Genomic DNA, 19,093 nt, shown 5'->3' with positions numbered 1-19,093 from the left:
CAGCCTCCCACCCATAACTCTGGGATTTTGTTCTGCCAGGGCAGAGGGGAGAGCAAAAGCTGCTTTGCTGTCACTGTAATAACCCCTCCTGTCCAAAGGATGCTCTCCTTGTTGTAGCTGGCTCCACCAAGAATTACTCTGTCAGGCATGACAATAAACACACTCAGTGCTCAAAAACTTCTCTTCCCTCACTGCTTGTGCAGACAGGATGGCTTTTGGTGATCCAAGGGCTTTGCTGAAGGCCAGGAAAGGCTGGATTTTGAAAGCCCTGTGCTTAGGGTGAGTTTCTGTGTGGCTCCCAGTGGATCTGGGCTGTGGATCAGCAGGGGCTGTTCCTCCATCAGTGCCTGTTCCCAGCAGATCTGTCATTTGGGCCTCTGTTTCTTTTCATCTCCCATTTGCTTTATCCATTTCTGAATGTGCCCGTGGCTGCTGCTGTATTTTTCACATTCCTGGCCATGCTGTGCCTCCAGTGCCAGCCCTGGTGCTCTGAGCCCGGCTCCCTGCTCCTGCCCTGGCTCCCAGAAGCAGCTGAGGGTTTGCACAGAGCCTCCTGCCCCATTCCCCTCCTGCCCATCTCCAGAACACTGCCAGTGAGGTGTGGGATGGTCTGGGCTGTGCCTGGGCTGGGCTCTGCAGTTTGCTCTACAAAACCAGGGCCTGGTGCCTTTAATGGAGCTGTCCATGCCAGGGCAGGCTGCTCACTCAGCCCTGCCTGGGGGTCTCTGGGGCACAGCCCCTGGCTTTGCTGCCTCCAGAATGTGTGCTGGGTGAGTGGTGGCTCTGCAGAGTGAGTGTCACTTACATCTGCCACACTGGAGGAAGGCTGCCAGCACTGCATTGATGCTGCATGTGGTCCCCTTCCAGGGGGGAATTAATCCTTCTGTGCAAGGATACCTCCTGCTGACTGGTGAAAAGAAAAAAAAAAAAAGGAATAAAACCCTGGTTTGGCCATGAATACCATTAGCTTAATCTTCCTTTTCTCTGATCTTCCAGTACTATTTGCTTTGTATGGCTTCATCAAGGTTTTGTGTGTGGACAGAGTAATTGAAAACAAATTTAGCATGTCTCAGACCATAAAGTTCCCTTTCAGCTCGGTCCCTGGCTATGTGGTAGATAAATGTCTGGTTCTCATTTTTGGTTATGTGAGAAATTTAGAATGGTTTGATTTGTAATTTTGAACGTTAATAAGGAAGGAGAAATTTCCTGGTCTCTTGCTCTATGGAGGCATTCTGGTTTCCTTGCAGCAAATGGTGTTTATAAAAAAAAAACAACAAAGAAGACAGAATAATGTGTGTCCTTGAGGCCTAGAAACCCCAGGCTCTGAGGTCAACTAAGCCATCCTTGTGCTGTTCAGTCCCAGACCCAAAATGCCATCTCTACCTGTACAGGTGGTGTTTTAGTATAGTGCCAGAGGAATGGTTGAAGGTGAACCAGCACTGGGGGAAGGATGAGTTTTCAAGAGCAGTGAATCAGTGCAGATACCTACATTTATCTGCACATGTCTGCAAACCTCCTTGGTGTCCTGAAGGCCCAGTGTGTGACAGCAGTTTCCATGTCTTGCCAGCTGCACGGCTACATGGAGAACAAGCCCCTGGGGCTGCAGATCTTCATTGGCACGGCGGACGAGCGCATCCTGAAGCCCCACGCCTTCTACCAGGTGCATCGCATCACCGGCAAAACCGTCACCACCACCAGCTACGAGAAGATCATTGGCAACACCAAGGTGCTAGAGATCCCCCTGGAGCCCAAAAACAACATGAAAGCAACGTAAGTAGATTTCTTTTTGTTAGCAAGGTTGAGGCGCATGGAGTTGGCGCTGAAGTTCTTTCTCTTTGGAAAGGAGATTAAAAGAATAGTGATCACTTAAAAGAATAGTGATGCTCTGGAGGGACTCCCCTTTCCAGCACGTTGGGGTGGTTTGTGAGGGCAAGATCCTTTTACAAAACCAGCTACAAGCACCTGGGTTAAAGCTGTTGGGAGAGTTCCCATCCAGCAGGTGACCATGCAGGCACTTCTGTTCAGTGTTCCAGTTTCTGCAGTGACTGTGCTGTAATCACAGTTTGGGTTGGAAGGGACCTTAAAGCCCATTGAGTGCCACCCCTGCCATGGCAGGGACACCTTCCACTGTCCCAGCTGCTCCAAGCTCTGTCCAGCCTGGCCTGGACACTTCAGGGATGGGACATCCAGTGTCTCGCTAATTCATCATCTCACAGTCAGAATGGGTTTGCAGTGCACTCAGGAAAAGAAGACTCAAATCTCAGGTCCTTGTGCTGCAGGGACTCTGTGAGGAACAGGGCTGGGATGCATTTTACAACATTTAATGGAATACAAAGCATCTCTTCTGAACTCGGTCAAGTGCTCTGGCCATGAGAGCTCCTCTTGTAATAGGTTAACAGAAAAGCAAGTACAGGCACATCTTGTCTGTATTACTCCTTCCAGTTTTATGGAGGCAGAGGGATGAAGCGGGCACCAGTCTGAAAACTTCAGGCTTGAATGTGTGCCAGGCATAAGAGTGATTGCTCTGCAGAGAGAAGAGCTGTATCTCCATCCTTCAGAGGAGCCTGACAAAATTGGCAGAGCAGTTATGTTTTTAAGCCCCCCCTACTTCATTGCAAAATCCACATTCTTTCTTCATATTTTTTTAGAAAATATACCTCATTCCTAACAAGGAACCCTGGAATAATAAACCCCTGCACATATGCAAGGGCAAGGAACAGTGTGGGTGTAGGAAGCAGCTTGGGGCTTATACCTCCCCAAATGTGATTTTAATTCATATCAAGAGAAGAGAAATTATGTGTTTTTAGAACTGATAACAAAATGGGCTGGCAGTGCCTGTTTAATAGCAGTGCTCACTGCCTGTTCTGAGAACTATTGCTGAGTTTGACAAACAATTGTCACATTTTCCTAACACAGGCGTGTTTGCAAGGTTACACTGGACTCTGGAGAAGCCAATCTGCTCTTACACCAAATTTAAGTTGCGGTGCTGATTTAAACAATCCTAATCCTTTCATTGCTGCTCAGCCCCATCCTGCTCCCTGCACCCTTCCTTTGTGCAGGGACACAGTGAATGGGAGAATGTTCCCAGGCAAGGCAAGAGCAGATATTCAATGTCCCCGGGCTTTGGAGGATGGCACAGTGACCTGGGCCAGGCTGCAGCAGTCAGGAGGAGACAGCAGTGTGGTCCCTGCTTTGGAGCTGAATTCCACGTGCCTGGCTGGTGCAGGCAGTGGGGATTCTGTAACCAGCTGCCTGAGCTGCTGTGATTGCCCACGGGTCTGAGCTGCCCTGCACAGGCGTGGGCAGGGAAGGGATGCTGGGCAGGCCCTGGCAGCTGGGCTGATGGAGGCTCCTGCCCTGGGGAGGGCTCTGCCTGCTGCTCTCCTGTGCTTAGCACTGGGAAACAAGATTTGGGGATTTAATGCTTAGAGAGCAGCTCTGCTGTGGCCAGAGAGCAGGGAGAGGTCCAGCAGCACCTCGTTTGGGGTTTCTTCCTGGGAACGTGTGGATCCCAAGCAGAGCCCGTTCCCGGAGCTGCTGCGAGCCCCGGGGAGGGAGCAGGCCCCGGGCAGCGCAGTGAGCGGGCTCTGTGTGTGTTGCAGCATCGACTGCGCGGGGATCCTGAAGCTGCGCAACGCGGACATCGAGCTGCGCAAGGGCGAGACCGACATCGGCCGCAAGAACACGCGGGTGCGCCTGGTGTTCCGCGTGCACATCCCCGAGCCCAGCGGCAGGGTGGTGTCCCTGCAGGCGGCCTCCAACCCCATCGAGTGCTGTGAGTATCCCTGCACTGCTCCTCTGCTGTCCTCCGGGCTGGCAATCCCCGCTCACAGCTCCCTGTGCCAGCTCCAGCTCTGCCTGGGGGGCTGCGGCTCTGCCTTCCCTCCAGGCACTCCCTGTCCTCGGAGAGGTTTGGGGGGCTTGTGAGGACAGCAAGCTCTGCGCTGCAAGTCTGGGGGCCTCTGCAGAGTTCATTTATCAGTGCATTGCTGCTGGCTCCTGCTGGCTCTCCTAGGAGCAGCATAGAGTGTATGTAGGGCCGCACCTGCGCTGTCCCTGTTGGTAAACTGTGCAAGCTGTCTGTTTTCCTGGCTTTATTTTGAGTGGAGGCACAATCAGAACTCGTCCTCCACGAACTGGCAGGTGGCTGGAGGTTTGAATTCACACTGGGCTGTCTCCAAGCACTGTAGCCTGTGCCAGAGGAGTGACCAGGGTCCTCTGGTCTGAGCTGTGGCAGCAGCACAGCTGGAGCGGAGGAACAGCTCTGATTCTGAGGTCAGGTGCATTCTGGTCATTGTTTTTTTCTAGCTGTCAGTGCCAAGGGGTGCACAGCTCAGGAGGCTGAAGCACAGGTGGTTCTGGTATTCCCCTGAGGGACAGAAGAAAACTGGCAGTTTTGATTTCTGAAGTGCAAATCCCATAAATGTGTGAGCTTACAACCTGCACCTCCCACTCATTATAACTGACTGGATCCTGAGAAAGAGAGGCCTCTGATGAGGCCCCCCGTGTCACAGTCATTTCTGGAAGGGTTCTACCTACTTTACTGGTTCCTGTGCATCCTGTGATGCTTTTTGTTGTTAAATGGTGCCTTTTTGTGGTTTGGGGATTTCACAAATACATAATGAACAGTTTTCCTCTGCCTTTGCTGAATGACTCACCCCTTTAGCAGAACCTGTCTTGCCAAAAGTCATGTGAGGAAAGCCATTGAGTCTCTCATGTGTGAGTTGTATTTATTGAGATGCAGACTTTACTTAAATACAGCTGCTTAGAATGAGAGGAGCCAGTTCTGGGTGGGAAATTAAACTGGCTGATGAATTATTGACGGCAGTTCTAAAAAAGCAGCACAAGTGAATAACCCAGGCCAGGCTGGGAGAGGATGATGGCTATGGATGATCTCTTGGCAGTGTTTCTGAGAAGGTGCCAACTATCAGAGCATTTTAGCAGCTGTGTGAAGTGTCTGGGCACTGTGATGGGGAAGGGACAGCAGTGGGAGCAGCCAGCGCCTCTGTCCATAGGAAATTGTCCCGTTCCTCCCTGGGAGCAGGTGGCTGGAACAATAGTGGCCTCCACCCCAAACTGTCCCTGCTGGAACAAAGGTCCATTTGCCAAAGGAAGCGCTCAGAGAGGAGCTCCTGGGCTGGGGAAGCTCCAGGTGTAACTCCTACACCCTGCAGGCAGGAAAACAGGGGAGGCTGGCCTGGATCCCACAGGGAGCCCCACGCATCACCCCCACCTACTCAACTTCTCCTCAGGAAAAGCAAGCATGAGTAAGCCAGGCATTCCTGGAGCCTTCCACAATGGCACCTTGTGTTTGTGCCCATCACTGCGTTTCAAGCAGAAATCCAGGCATGGTTTGCAGAATAAATCACATTTTTCTGAGCTGTGTGCACACACCTAATTTGCCTGTGCAGTGAGTGCTGTGGCAGAGCCTTGGTTAAGGTGTTGAGGCATTTATTCTGAGATGTCTTTGCATTGATGAGTCTTAGGGGTATTAAAAAGCCAACGGTGGAGATACCAGTATGAGTGGCTTATTGTTAGTGGAGTTTTTTATAATTAAACTATTAAAATATTGCCTGCATAGAAGACAGCAATGCTCCTACAAGAAAAAAAAAAAGTATTTTTTTTAGTACTTTTATATTTTGATCCCCAAGGAAATAAAATGAGAAAGTTTTACTTTTGGAATAGTAGATATACAGGCAGTTTGGGGAGATATGTTAAGGACTGTGCTTTTCTGCACTCAAGGAAGCAGGGAATGAAGTGATCTGGAGTACTAAGCCTCTGCCATTTAGTGTGTATGTTGCATATTTAGCACTGGTTTTGCATTTCAGTAGCACTTCCTATCTCAGCCTGGTTCTGGGAAGATAGTTAAAACATCAGGGGGCTCAGCCAGCATTAGCAGTGCTCCTAGATCTCTTTAGAGGTGTAACCTCAGCCTGTCCCAGCCAATCTGCACACCTCGCAGGGCTCCCAGGCAGTCCCAGGTAGGCTCAGGTGCCCTGCCAAGAATGGGCCCTGGGGCTGGGGGATGTTTTCTTCTTGTCCCACCTTCTGTGCTGCTGGGATTCACTTTTTCCCCCTTTGTTTTCTGGTTTGTTCGGGTGTTTTTTGCCCTGGCCAGCTGAGAACCCTAATGCCAGGGGCTCTCCTCAGGATCCCCCTGTCTGGTAGCAGAAATGCTGTCCCTCTGGGAAGCCTTGGTGAGCAGCAGCTCCAGGATCACGGCCCATTTCCCTTCCCAGGATACCAACAGAGCATCCGAGCTCTCTCCTCCCCAGAAGCTGATCCCCAGGAATTCCCAGCAGTGTCAGCAGATCATTAGCTGCAGTGAAGCAAGAACTGTGAAACAGCTGCTTTTCAGAGGGCTCTTTGATTCCACCTCATCTGTGTCACATTCAGCACTGACAGATTTTCGGAGGGGATTTCACAGGTTCAGAGCCTCACCCGGAGCAGGCTCCTCCCCAGGAGCTGTGTGGGAGGACAGGGGGTGATGTGTGGTTAGATGAACACTTGTGCCTTAAAATGGACCTCAGACCCACACAGGCCCTCAGCACTCAGCAGCTTTTCTCTGCTGTTGCCTGTTGGTTCATCCTGAAGCCCCTGGGGAGGCACAGGCATTTGAAATCCCTCTGAGAGCTGTGGCACCATGGCTCAGGCAGGTGTGGGAGACCATGCTGCTGTAGGTGTGTGCTGGAGAGGTGAGGGACGTCCCTTCTCCTGGTGTGCTGCAGGTGAGCAGTGAAGTGCCAGCCCCAGGGCGGATGTGGGGACCCCGAGCTTGGCCTGGCTCCTCCCCATCCCTGCCATGTCCCCAGGTCTGTCCCTGGTGGGACAGCTCGCTGCTCTGGGCTGGAGCCAGCAGGTGCTGGGTGAGCTCTTGTGGGCCAGCAGGGCTGTGACAGAGCTGTTGGTGACATTGCAGGTGAGGGTGACTGAGTTCACCTGGCCCTTCCAACACAGCCATGTACAAAATCACCCCTGGAGAGGTTGGACGCTGCAGCCTGTTATTTTTGAGCCGTGAGGATGATTTCTGTAACATCAGCTCCGTTCCTTTGCCTTTCCCCAAGCGCTGGAGCTCGTTCCTTGGGGAGTGGGTGGGCTCTGGTGTTACAGAAATTGTTAACCCTGGGCTGCCTCTCCAAGGGACAGATTTGTCATCACCCCTGGGAGTCAGGCTGGGTGCCCCAGCTCTGTTTGCACTCCTGGACTGCATCATCCTGGAGCAGAGGAGGAGCAGGATGGAATCCAGGGTAGCAGGGCAGCTTGTTGTGCTCTGTGCTGTCAGCAACCCAAAACTGCTCCATGCAAATGTCTGAGTGTGAGGCTCAGGGTGTCCTACACTGCGCTCCAGTTTTTATTCTAATGAATCCTGTTAAACCTTCCCAAAGTCTGTCACAGCTCCTGCTTTGCAGAGTCCATGTTTGCTGACTCTGAGCTGTGCTCATTAATCCCCTAAAATGCAAACTTAAATTGCACTTGGCACGAGAGAAGGGGACTAAAATCTTGTTCTTATAATAGATGTTCCGAGGTGGTAAAAAAGCAAAACAAACAAAACTTATTGCTAAAGAACCGTGTGTCCATCTAGAGGAATGTAAATAGTTTCTATTATTGACCGTATTTTGTTCCGTTAAATTGGGTCAAATTTCTTATTTCCCTTTAATCAATTTCCCTGGAAGTTTCCTTTATTTTTCTCTCCTTCTAGTAGATTTTCCCATAATATGAGACAATCTGAGCCTATGATTTGTGACACATTAATAACTACAGAGGAAAGAGCTAGTCATGTACAAGAATGTTGTCTTGGCAAGGCAGCGAGTGCTTTTCCTCAGCTGGGAGTTGTGCTGTTGGAACACAGCAGCAGGCAAGAAGGAGCCCTGCTTTATTCAGATAGAAAAGCAGAAACAAATGGTCTCTTTGCACTTGGAAGATACCTTTTTGCAAGTTTAACCATAACCCTGATTATTATGGGAGTCTCATGGTTTCCAGTTGAATTAAATTAATTTTTCCCACTTTCATTTCAACTTCAAGACAGTCACACAGTTGGCTGCCAGTGCAGCTGACAGAAAATCTGGTGCTTTCTCTAAAGAACACCTTCTCTCTCTTGAAGCACAGAATGTAAAAGCTTATTCTGACAACATTTGCCACTCTGAACGTGCAGCTGAAATATTTCAGTCTTTAAAGCTGGAGTCAGAGTGAAGGGGATGCCAGCCTTGCTGTGGGTCAGCTCCTGCTCACTTCTTGCCTTTGGTGCTGCTGTGGTACAAGCAGACAGCCCAGCACACAGAGCAGCATTCCAGCAGAGCACATCCAGCCCAGGGACTGAAGGAAATGCTGTGCACACCCACAGGGATGAGTGACAGAGAAGGGAACCCAGGCCACGGCTGCCCTGTCATTCATCACACACTGGCTTGCTGAGCTGGCTGCAGTTCATAGAAAGTTTCACACTTATCTGACACTGCTGCCATGGCTGCTTGTCACTTCTCCTTTGCGAGGACATCATAAATTATCTGCAGAGGAGGAGGTGCAGAAAAGCTCTCTATTTTTGGTGCTTTTTGCTTGGATGGCTCTGCACAAACTGCTGATTAAGTCTTGCTGGCAGCAAATTAGAAACTGTTGTCAGTCACGCTGTGTTCTTCTTTTCAGAGTGTTGAGACCACATTCTCAAGGTTTCCCCACGAGGGCTGGAAATTAGCTTTTTTTACTTGGTTTGTACATCTTCCACTGCTCCACACTCCTACCAGGAGGGAAATGATCCTGTCGTCCTGATCAGAATGTGCTCCTCTCTAGGGTGCCTTGCTGGTGTCTCCCTGGCTGCTGGAGATGTCTCCTGCCCTTGGTGCATCCATGGCTGCCCAGCTTTGTCTTTGCTCCCACTGCAGAGCCCAGGATGCTTCAGGGAGTGATGGAGGGGATCGAAGTCTCTCAAACATTAATTGTTGGATGAGTGTTGAGCACAGCAGCTCTGCTCCTATCAATCCTACCACAGGCAGCTCGTGGTAAATAAACCCAGTGTGGCAGCAGGAATGAAATATTTGCTTTGGCTCATTGAGGTTTGCACCGAGGCGGAAGAATTAATCCCATAACAAATTACACCTCTGCTATTGCTTCCAGGGGTCAGGGTTTCTTTAGCAGCAGACATCCTGCTCTAGCTGCTCTTCTCAAGCCAAACAGGAATCAGGGGCTGGACCAAGAGCCTGTGGAGGTTTGCAAAGACATGTCAGGGGTGGTGGGTCCCAGCTCAAAGGCTTCCAGCAGGCTGGGGTGAGCTGGGGCTGCTCTGGGCAGGGTAAGGACAGAGGCGTCCAGAGAAGATCTGAATTATTGTTCTGGTGAGGCCACTGCTCTGGGGTGCCAGCTGTGACCCCACCTCTCCTAAACTGCCACAATTTTGGTTTATTGGCTTGTGAGTTAGTCACAGGTAGCAGTGGCTTTGTCCTCACTGGGCTGCACTGAGCCTCAGCCCTGCTCCTGATCAGGTGTCACAAGGATCAAATCTCTGCTGTCTCACTGCCAGCAGTGGGGACAAGAGAGAACCTGAGATCTGGAGTCAGTCTGCAGGTGTGGGAGAGAGCAGGAGGTCATCACAGAATTATAGAATTATAGAATGTCTTGGCTTGGAGGGGGCCTTAAAGCTCCTCCAGTCCCACCCCTGCCATGGGCAGCACCTTCCACCAGGCCAGGCTGCTCCAGCTGCCATTGTCCCTTGTCACCTCCCAGCAGCAGTGGGTGACACCCTCGTGGGGGACATTTGGAGCTGCAGGAGACTTCTCCAGGTCATCACATCTCTCAAAATGCCCCCTTTCCTCTGAAAGGCAGAGCTCCTCTCTGCTGAGGAGGGGAGGGATGGATGCTGTGGGCAGGGGCAGAAGCAAGCCCCACCTTTGCCTGCCTTGGCACAGTCCCTTGGTCAGTTGTGCATCCCCATGAGATGTTCAGCCTGCTGCCCACCCTCAGCTTCTCTGCAGCTGCTAGAACAGGGTAGAGCTGGCAGCAGTGGGAGCCTGGGGGCTGTGGCAGCCCCTGCTCCCTGCAGGCCCAGCTCCCTGGAGGGGCTGCAGGGCTCAGACAGTGCCTCCCTTTCTGCCTTGTGTCACTGCATGCATTGTATTTCTTGGCACCACGAATCCATGACATCTTGATTTGCAAACAGTCAAATAAAATAGAAAAATAATGTCCCCTGTTAATAGGTTGACACACTGCTTCAGGCCAAGTGTGAGTATTTCTATAGCATTTGCTTTGCTGCCTTGTGTCAGTAACTGTTGCTATTGAAAGTAAACACCCCAACTGGTTAAATCAACAGTGTTTTGTTTATTCAAAGCTCATAAACTCCGGTAGCTGTAGGTCACTTTATGAAGTGCCAACCCCTGGGGGAAGAGAAGGAATAGTGTGAAATTATTGCATGCAGTGCACCCATCATGAGCCTTAGAGGAAGGGGATTTATTAGCAATTAATATTTCTTGCAGAGGAAAAAAAAATAATCCTATTGAGGCAGCTCCACACTGAACCTTGAACCTCTGTGCTGGTGGAAATGGGGAAGGGGGTGAAGCCTTCTTACACACTTGGGTGAGAAAAAGAGACCTTGGAAAATGAAAAGGGGCTGCGGTTTCATTATTGGAAAAGGATTTCAGACCACCCAAAGGGAGGAGAGGAATTCAGGTAGAACAGGGCAGGGGAAACCCTTCGGTGGTGTCTGCACGGGGAGCTCAGGGGGAGTGCTCCAGGTGGGGTTGTTGTGCAGCACATCTGAGGCACAGGAGCCTTGCACACCCCCTCTTGTGTCAGGGCAGGCACAGCTCTGGGGTGCCCAAAGCCACGCCAGCTCCAAATGTCACTGAGATGGGTCAGTGTCACTTCCAGGCTAAAATCTGTCCTTCCTCACGCTGAAAATGCCTTGGAAACCACTGATCTGTGGGGTGGCAGGTACCAAGCTCTCTGTTAACACAACAAAGCTGGAAAGAGATGTGGGTTAATCTGGAATTTCGGTGACTTAGGATGTTTTGGAAGTGAAATTTGGTGATTGAATAGCAATAAAGAGTGTCCAGGGCAATGCTTAAATACTTAAATGTTTTCTCTTGACTGCTGTAGACATGCTTTTTAATGATTGCTATTTACTCTTAAGCCTTTGTGGTTACAGATCTGTCTTTGTGATAAATCTAATTAGGAACTCATCAAAAATGTTAGTATTTTGGGAAATAAATTAATCCTACAGCCATGTGAAAGAAATTAGCAGTGTCTTTGAAAGTAATCTGAATATATATTTTTTAACTGGCAGTATATTAGCCCAGATGTTACATACTTGAAAAGAACAATGAGTCCTAAAGTAGTTTCAAATAGATTTCAAAAATGCCTCTCAAATGGCATAAGAAAGCTACAACTATTGAATTACCTCTATTCTTTAATAAGAGTCAAATCTCTGTCTGGTGTCTGAAGGGTTCAGCAGAGCTAGAAAAGTTGCTGTGAAAGGTTTAATGCTTGAGTTTTCTCAGCAAATACTCCAACATTTTCTCCAGGTGACGAGAGAATTTGGTGTTTGCGAGGGCTGCAGAGCAGCAGAGCAGTGCCAGGTCAGGTCACAGCCTGCCTGGGTGTGAGTCAGGGCCAGCCCTGCACATCCAGGATCACATTCCCTCATTTCTGCCTCCGCGGCCAGCGTTCAGTGAAGGCACCAGTGCTCAGGGTCTCTGTCAGGGAGAGCTGAAATCCAGCCAAGGCAGCTGGGAAAGAGATGAGCTGGAGCCTCTGGAGGCCTTTGCAGTTGGGCTGGATGGATCTGGAGGAGTTGGAGTGCAGGTCATGAACTCGCAGTTCACCAGCCCCGAGCTGCTGCCCACCTGGTCTGCTCACAGGGAAGCTCCTGATGTTTTCCAGCTGTCTGTGTTTGTAGGGAACAGCTCTCACATCCTCACTTCCCTCAGCTCTCACCTCTCCATAGCAGACACTTGGGATGGCTCTGCAGGGATGGTCACCAGGGCTCTCCAAGGCTTTTCTGACCATGCGGTGGCTGTTTTAATGGCATCAGAGAAAGGCAGGTGGAGAGATGGTGCTCTCCTGATTTTCTGGCCAGGGAAAGAGAGAATAACTTGCTAAAGTCACGCTCCAGATTCATGGCCAAGAACAGTAAAGACCTTAGAAAGCCTTGCTGCCGTCCGTGTCCATCTGGATCCCACCCTACCTTTGCTTCCCTTGCCTGTCACAGTCAGGCTCAGTCTGTGACACAGGCCCTGCTCCTCAGATGCTCAGGCTCCTGCAGAACGTGCTTGGAAAGCCCTGGGCTGCAGCAGTCCTGGTGTGACCCCTCCTGCTCACATCTGGGGTTCGTGGCTGTCCCCAGGGCTCGGTGCCCACACTTGGAGCCGGAGATGGAGCTGTTGTTGGCAACCCCTGTGCAGGCCTGCCCTGTGGGAAGCACTGGGATTTGGAAAAGGGGTTCATTTTATTTTTTCCCCCTCTGAAGGAATTCAGTGTTATTCAGTGGAATCCTCTGTGCAGGTGGAATTTTTGGGCTCTAGGGCTGTAGTGTGCCTGCACTTGAAAATTTGGCCGTTGATTTGGAAACAGGCATGGGCAAGTTTCAGCTCATTCATCCAAGCTGTCCTTTCTCAAGGACAAGGAGCAGGGCCAGCACAGCTGAACCACTGCAGCCAACTCCTGAATGTTTCCAAATAAAATGCCTTGAGTAAGTTTATTTTTCCCTCTCGGACCTAAATTTAGCGCCCCGGAGAAGCTGCTTTGGCAGTCAGGGGATGGTAACGATGACAAGATCAATCTGTGGATAGTTCTGGGAAGATTTGGAAAGTCCTGGTAAAACAGAGCTGGTTTCATTCATGTTTGCAATTTGTCCACAGCCCAAAGGTCTGCTCATGAGCTTCCAATGGTTGAAAGACAAGACATTGACAGCTGCCTGGTTTATGGAGGACAGCAGATGATCCTCACTGGACAGAATTTCACAGCAGAGTCCAAGGTGGTGTTCACAGAAAAAACATCAGGTAAGGCAGGTTTTTCCTAACTTTCCCTAACGGGATAAGGCAAAGCTGTAGTGCCAAATCTCATCATAAGGTTTGTGTCATGATTCTCAAGTGAGTAGTCCCACTCAAGTTCATGTAAGTAAAACCATGTGAGTAAAGTTAGACTTGGGAGCAACTGTTTGTGTTGTTGCTTCACAAGAATCCAGGCACTGGGAATCAGCAGGGACAGGATTTGTTAGCAGAGAAAGGAGCTGAGCACTACATGATCCTCTGTGCCTGTTTAATCTCATGTTTAGTGAATGCTACCATAGAAATCATCATTGAAATGAACATTTTTATTGATGTGAGCCACGGGCAAAGATTTTTTTCTTCCCTCTAGAAATCTGTGGCAGAAAAGCAAACATATTGTGTCTTTTTATATAAAATTATTTTTATACATGATGAATCAATCCCTTCTCCTTCCATATTTTTGATTGTAAACTTTGTGTTCCCTTTGTGCTGTTAAGAAAACCTGGTCCTTGGAAGTTTTCTGTCAGTGAACTGAGGTAGAGGTACCTTAAGTGATATATCCAGTGACTTGAAGGAGTTTGAGATTGCATTGTCCAAGTGAGCAACATGTGCATGATCTATGGGGTGATGCCATTGGAAAAAAGTCAGAATCGAGCCAAAAATGAATGTACATTAATGAACATACATGGGCACCAGCTGGTGACATGGGTGGAAAAGCATCCTGTGGGTGCCAGCTCCTTCCCCCAGCAGCAGCAAGCCAGGCTGTTTGTGCAGGTATGGAAGGCTCTGAAGGGCTGTGGAGGTTCAGATGAGCCTGTGCAGTCAGAGGATTTCTTTTGGCACGCTCTGTTTCCTTTCAGCCCATGGATTAATTCCTTCCCCCTGGGCTGCCACTGTTCCACCATGTCAGCGCCTGGGGAAGGTGCTGGGGAACATCTTGGCAGCCTGCAGTGCTACCTGTCCCAAGAATGCTCTGCAGGAGCTGCAGGAGATGACCCACTCACAGGAGGCAGTTCTTGGTGCCATTTCGAGGAAACGTCCCGAACGCCCTGCCCCTGTTTCCATAGGAGAGCAGAGAAGGCTCTGGCTGCAAGGGATGTTAGAAAGTAAAAAGAACAACAATATTTTCCACACTAAATCTAAAGCTTTTCTTCGCTGCTGGGGAAACTGCAGGGTTTTTTCCTCTTTTTTTCCCTCCTGGTAGGGGAGAGACAGGACTTATCCCAGCGGCAGTGCCCAGTCTGGAGCAGGGATTTGCTTGCTGGTGTTCCATATCCTGCCTCTCCCCAGCCCTCGGCCTCTGCAGGCAGTCTCAGTCTGCTGGACTCTGAGTAAATGACTGGCAGAGGGGGATTTGGAGGATGGGAGTTCCAGAGTCAATTCCTCAGGCCGAATCAGAGGTCTGTGTGGTTTGCAGTGGGTTATCTGGGGGACTCTGTGCTGAGTGTGTTCCATAATGCAGCAGCACCTCTGGCAGAGGTGCCTGAAGGGCTTTTAAATGAAGATTGCTTTGTTTAATAGGTGTATCCTAAGGTGAGGAAGGTTAAGAAGCTGAGCTGAATGTGCAGGTCATGCATGGGCTGAGTGCAGCAAACTGACAATTGCTTTGTGCCTGCCTTGTCAGAGGCTGATGAGTGTCCCAGCTCACCTGAAAATCAGGATCTTGTGCGCCTGAGCCTTTCAGCCTCCCTCATTCTGCACTGTAGACCATTCTAAACATCTCTGTTGATAGTTGCCATTGCCTTGGGCTGCAGGAGCCCAGAGCAGCGAGCCCAGCTCTGCATCCCCAGGCGTTGATGGAGCAGTGCCTGGGTGGAAGGAGGAGCAGTCACCCACCCACGGCTCCCCTGCCCTGCACAGCCCGTGCAGAAAGTGCTGATGAGCTGCTCAGGGGCAGGGCAAGCCACAGGCACCGTGCTGGGGTGGGTGGCAGCGCAGCTCTGCTGACCCCAGCTGCAGCAGGCTGTGTCTGTTCCCGAGCACGCCGCAGAGCCTGTGAGACAATCACACCTCTGGCGGGGCAGGAAGATGCAGCAAGCTCGCAGGGGAAGCTTGGTTTGTTTAGAGTTTCATTTTAACAGCTCACAAGCCTTGTCTGTGCTAGCAAGTGCTGCTGCATTTCCCACTTGTGCCACCAGTTTTAGCTGTGCTGGTAACAGTGAGGGTGAGAGCAGCGGTGAAGGCAAACATCCCACAGCTTTGGGCACACCAGGCTCCACAGAGCTCCTTGGCTTGGGTGTCCAGGGTTTAGGGTGAGAGGGCTCTTTTTCCCCCCAAACAAATCTTTCTTCAAGTATTTTAGCACAGCCAGATTTTGTGCTGTTCATTGTTCCACAGACTCTGGGTGCTCTTGGATCCGGGTGAAGCCGTGCTGGGAGGGCATCGCTCGTGTGCTTTACAGAGCTGAGGGAGCTGCTGCTTGGGGTCACAGTTGTAAATTAGGTTTCATCCCTCTGGGGAACCCTGAGAACCTCTGTCCATTTCCTCTGGATCTTGTAGACAATTCCTCACCCACCGTTAGGAAGGCAGAGGAATGTGGACCTGGTCACATTTGTGACAAAAATACGTCTCCATGAGCAGTAATGAGCAGGCTTGCTTTGTCGTTTCACAGAAGTGCAGATAGCACATTTTTCCATAGAAATACCTGGAACAGAAGGACAATTCCTGCATTGTGGGGGATGTCAGTGTGCAGCGAGTGGCGTGTCACGCGAGCCGCAGGCGGTGGCAGGAGCTGCTGGGGACAGGGCTGGGACAGGCTCGGGCTCAGCCTCACGACAGGAAACGGCAGCAGGAAACAGAGAAGGGGCTGGAGCTCAGTGCTGCGAGGGATAAGTGCTTGTGTTTGAAATGCTGATGCATAAATAGCATTAATTTTCTGAATGCTAAAGTTTATCTGCACGCAGGCCTTAGAGTTCTGAGTTCTTCTAATGGTTATCTCGTGCTGATGCAAGATCATAAAGTGTAGCTGCTGTGAGCCAGGGGAGCTCATGAATTCCTTAAGCCCAGCACACAAAGGCAGAGTTTGGCTGATGGAGTTTGAAGATCTGAACTTGGAGACACGTAACTGAGCCCAGCTAAGTTAAAGTAGGTCAGGGAAGTAACTGGATTGGAGTCTATTCTTGTAATTCTGATCTGGAAGGCAAAGCTTGAGAAGCAGTCTTGGAGCTATCAAGGACTTGGAATAGGGTGAAGGTCGAGGGTGTTAGTGTTTGGTTGGGGCCCAGATCTTACAGTGCAGTTAAGAAAAGACAAGATCTGGAATTCCCCCTTTTATTTATTTTAATTGTCATGTAATAATTTGCAAGTCAGATGCTGGTTGCATTGTGTTTACTCCCAGTTGTGTACTGGTTACTGCTGCTCAGCTGTCAGTGATAGAGGAGGTTTGTGTTTCTCGGGGAGAAAAGTGCAAATGGGCTGTGATTTCCCCTGCCAAACTCTTCTGGTGGCCACATGGACATGGTGAATCATCTCTAGGACAATGTGGGTGGTGGAGGAACAGCCCAAACACAACGTCCATCCTTGGAGAGGCTCCACCAGAAATCTCCAGCTTGGGCCAGGCAGGGTGAGGAGAGGAGGTGCTGCTTGTGCCCTCTGAACTGGGGCAGCTGCCAGGGCCCCCAGGTGTGCACATCCACAAAATAACAACATAAACGAGACAAGGTAAATCTGGCCAGCTCTGGAGCCCAGCAGAGGTGCTTGGACACCCCTGGATGTGTCCTGGCTGCAGGCTCAGGCTGCAGGGTTGGGTGCTGGTTGAGGTTTTGTGTGCACAGCGCCCAAATGCTGCACCCCACGTGCTGGAAACAAGCCATGGGACGTGTGCCAGGGGATCCCAGGAGTCCTGCAGGACAATGCACTGCAGGACACGGTGGTGGGATGGCATCAGGGCAGGTTTAATGTGGAGGGAAGGTTGCTGCTGTGCGGGTTTGATGGTAGGATCGTGTTCTCTGTGGGAGACACGAAAGGAAATTCCTACTCTGTCTGCAGCAGTGTTCCCCTTTTTGCTAGGTCAGATCCTCACTGTGCTCCAAACAGGGAGCTGAATCCCTTTTTGAAGTCAGACAGTTTCATGAATGATCCAAAACCTCCTGGGGAGTGCAGAAAATAGCAAATGATTTTCAAGAGTTAACTCTGTGAACCTAATAGTGCAACATTAATGATGCAATTTCCTCAGGCAAATTCATGATAAAATAGACAGAAAGCTTTTTAAAAAACTATCAGTGTTTTCCCAGGTTCATTCAAAAGAGATGTTTGCTACTTGAGCAAATAAACAACTTTGAATATTGAATGTGAGGGTAACAAGTATTAATCAGAAGGATAGGTTTGCCAGGTTCTGCTGTGCAAATTAGAAAGTTCCAGGGTAATGGGGCACCTTGTGCCTCTCCTTGCTGCTGTAGCTGCTGAAAGCCAGCAAACCTTTCTCCTCAAAGGATTCCCCCTGGCTGGGACATGCTGCCTCCCCAGGTGTTCTTGTAATCCTACGGGGCATTCCAAAAAAACAGGGATTCCAAAAAAACACTGCAAAACAGGAAAAAATCCAGGGCTCACCCAGAGAAAAATGCAGAAGAGTGTGGCTGCAGAAACGGAGTTGCCATAGCTGTTGGAGACTCAGCGAGACAGGGTGGAATCCAGTGTTTTGGAAGGTTTCCCCGTATGACACAAGATTTTGGAATTTTACAGCTGGTAAATCCTTATTAACACAGGCAGCCACTGCTGGCCTGGATTCCCTGGCTCACTGTTTACTATGGGAGCGCCTGATGGAAGTGTGCCTGGTCCTGATTATTCAGCTTAATTGTTTAGGGAGAATATTAAAAAATAATCATAATTCTTGGCATAAACAAAAGGCAGAGAGACAAGCTCCCATCACCTGTTGACAGAAAATTGATCATGAAGAAAGCTGGCATGGGGAGTGGAATTCCCTGTTCTCCCACTTAGTCATCGTATCCTGGTGTGACTCATTTTATTACATGGAGGTTCCCAGTGGTTTTATTTTGAGAGAAGCTTTTGTTTAATAATTTATATACACACACACACACAAACACACTTATAATCTTAAAAAAACAACAAATCTATTCTGATGAATTGGCATAAGGAATCATTTGGAAGAGCTCTGGAATGAAATACTGTTCCTTATGCTTTGCTGTTCAACTACTGTATTTATGTTTTATTTTAATGGGAATTGAATTCCTCAACAATAGATGGGGAGAATTCGCCTCTAGACTTGTTCTCACTGTGCAAAATGTCAGATTTGGGGCTGGGCTGGCTGGGGGATGAGTAATCCATTGCCCTTTTACCTCCCAGACCTTGCCTTGCATGTCCAGCCCTGGTGACTCAAACTTGTGTCCTCAGTGCAGTGAAGGCACTGGCCTCTGCTCTCAACAAACAGAGCTCTATTAACTGCAGTGGGCAGTCTTGCTTCAGAAAGAAAAATAAATCCATGAAAATGAAGCTCAGGAATAAATTTAATGGTTCTGCTTTTCATGAGTTTTAAATACACTCATGCTGAGTTGCTGTAAAGTTTGAAAATGGTTTTGAAGTAAGAGTTTAGAGGGAGACAACTGCTCAGGACCAGATGCTGAGCAGCCTTGTGCTGGCCTGAAGCAGAGTAAGTTCCCAGCTGAAATCAGAATTTGTCCCTGAATTTGTCTGGAATTTGTCCAGAGCAGCACAGACTCTGAGTGAGGGTTCCTCATAAGGTTTCTGCTGCCCAGAGTGGTTTTGTCCAACTGGAAACCATTCACTGCCCTCCCTTTGTTCTTGGGGTGGCTCTAAAAACCCTTCTTTGTGTTCCAGAGATGTCTGTCATCTACTGATAAAAGCTGACAGAGATAATTGTGCTTTTCTGGAAGTCCTTCCAAGAATCAGAGTGAATGGGGACAGTTCCTGCAGGCCCAGGGGGAGCTGTGCAGAACTGAACTGTGCAGAAATATTCAGAAATGTTCAGAACTGTGCAGAAATGTGCAGAAATGTGCAGAAATGTTCAGAACTGTGCAGTCAGAGCGTTGCCCCTCTGGTGACCAGGCTGGCTTTCTCTGGGGAACCAGTAACAGGTTGTTCATTAAGTAATTTGTGTAATGCTTGACAGAAAAGCAGTGTACCTTTGCAGGCCCAAAATCACATGCAGG

At 49.6% G+C, this 19,093-nt stretch overlaps 1 protein-coding gene across 1 annotated transcript in view; it reads left to right on the top strand.

The window, feature by feature from the left end:
• Positions 1–19,093, top strand: part of NFATC2 (nuclear factor of activated T cells 2) — a 71,083-nt gene that overhangs the window by 19,012 nt on the left and 32,978 nt on the right. Inside the window, exons 4-6 of the mRNA XM_059481068.1 lie at positions 1,568–1,770; positions 3,603–3,775; positions 12,840–12,980. Of these exons, the coding sequence (XP_059337051.1) occupies positions 1,568–1,770; positions 3,603–3,775; positions 12,840–12,980 (517 nt within the window). The remainder of the gene's footprint in view (positions 1–1,567; positions 1,771–3,602; positions 3,776–12,839; positions 12,981–19,093) is intronic.

The sequence above is a fragment of the Ammospiza nelsoni genome, chromosome 12 (assembly GCF_027579445.1).
Source record: "Ammospiza nelsoni isolate bAmmNel1 chromosome 12, bAmmNel1.pri, whole genome shotgun sequence".
NCBI lineage: Eukaryota > Metazoa > Chordata > Aves > Passeriformes > Passerellidae > Ammospiza > Ammospiza nelsoni.
Note: the sequence above shows the minus strand (reverse complement) of the source record. Positions and strands in the feature narration are given on the sequence as shown.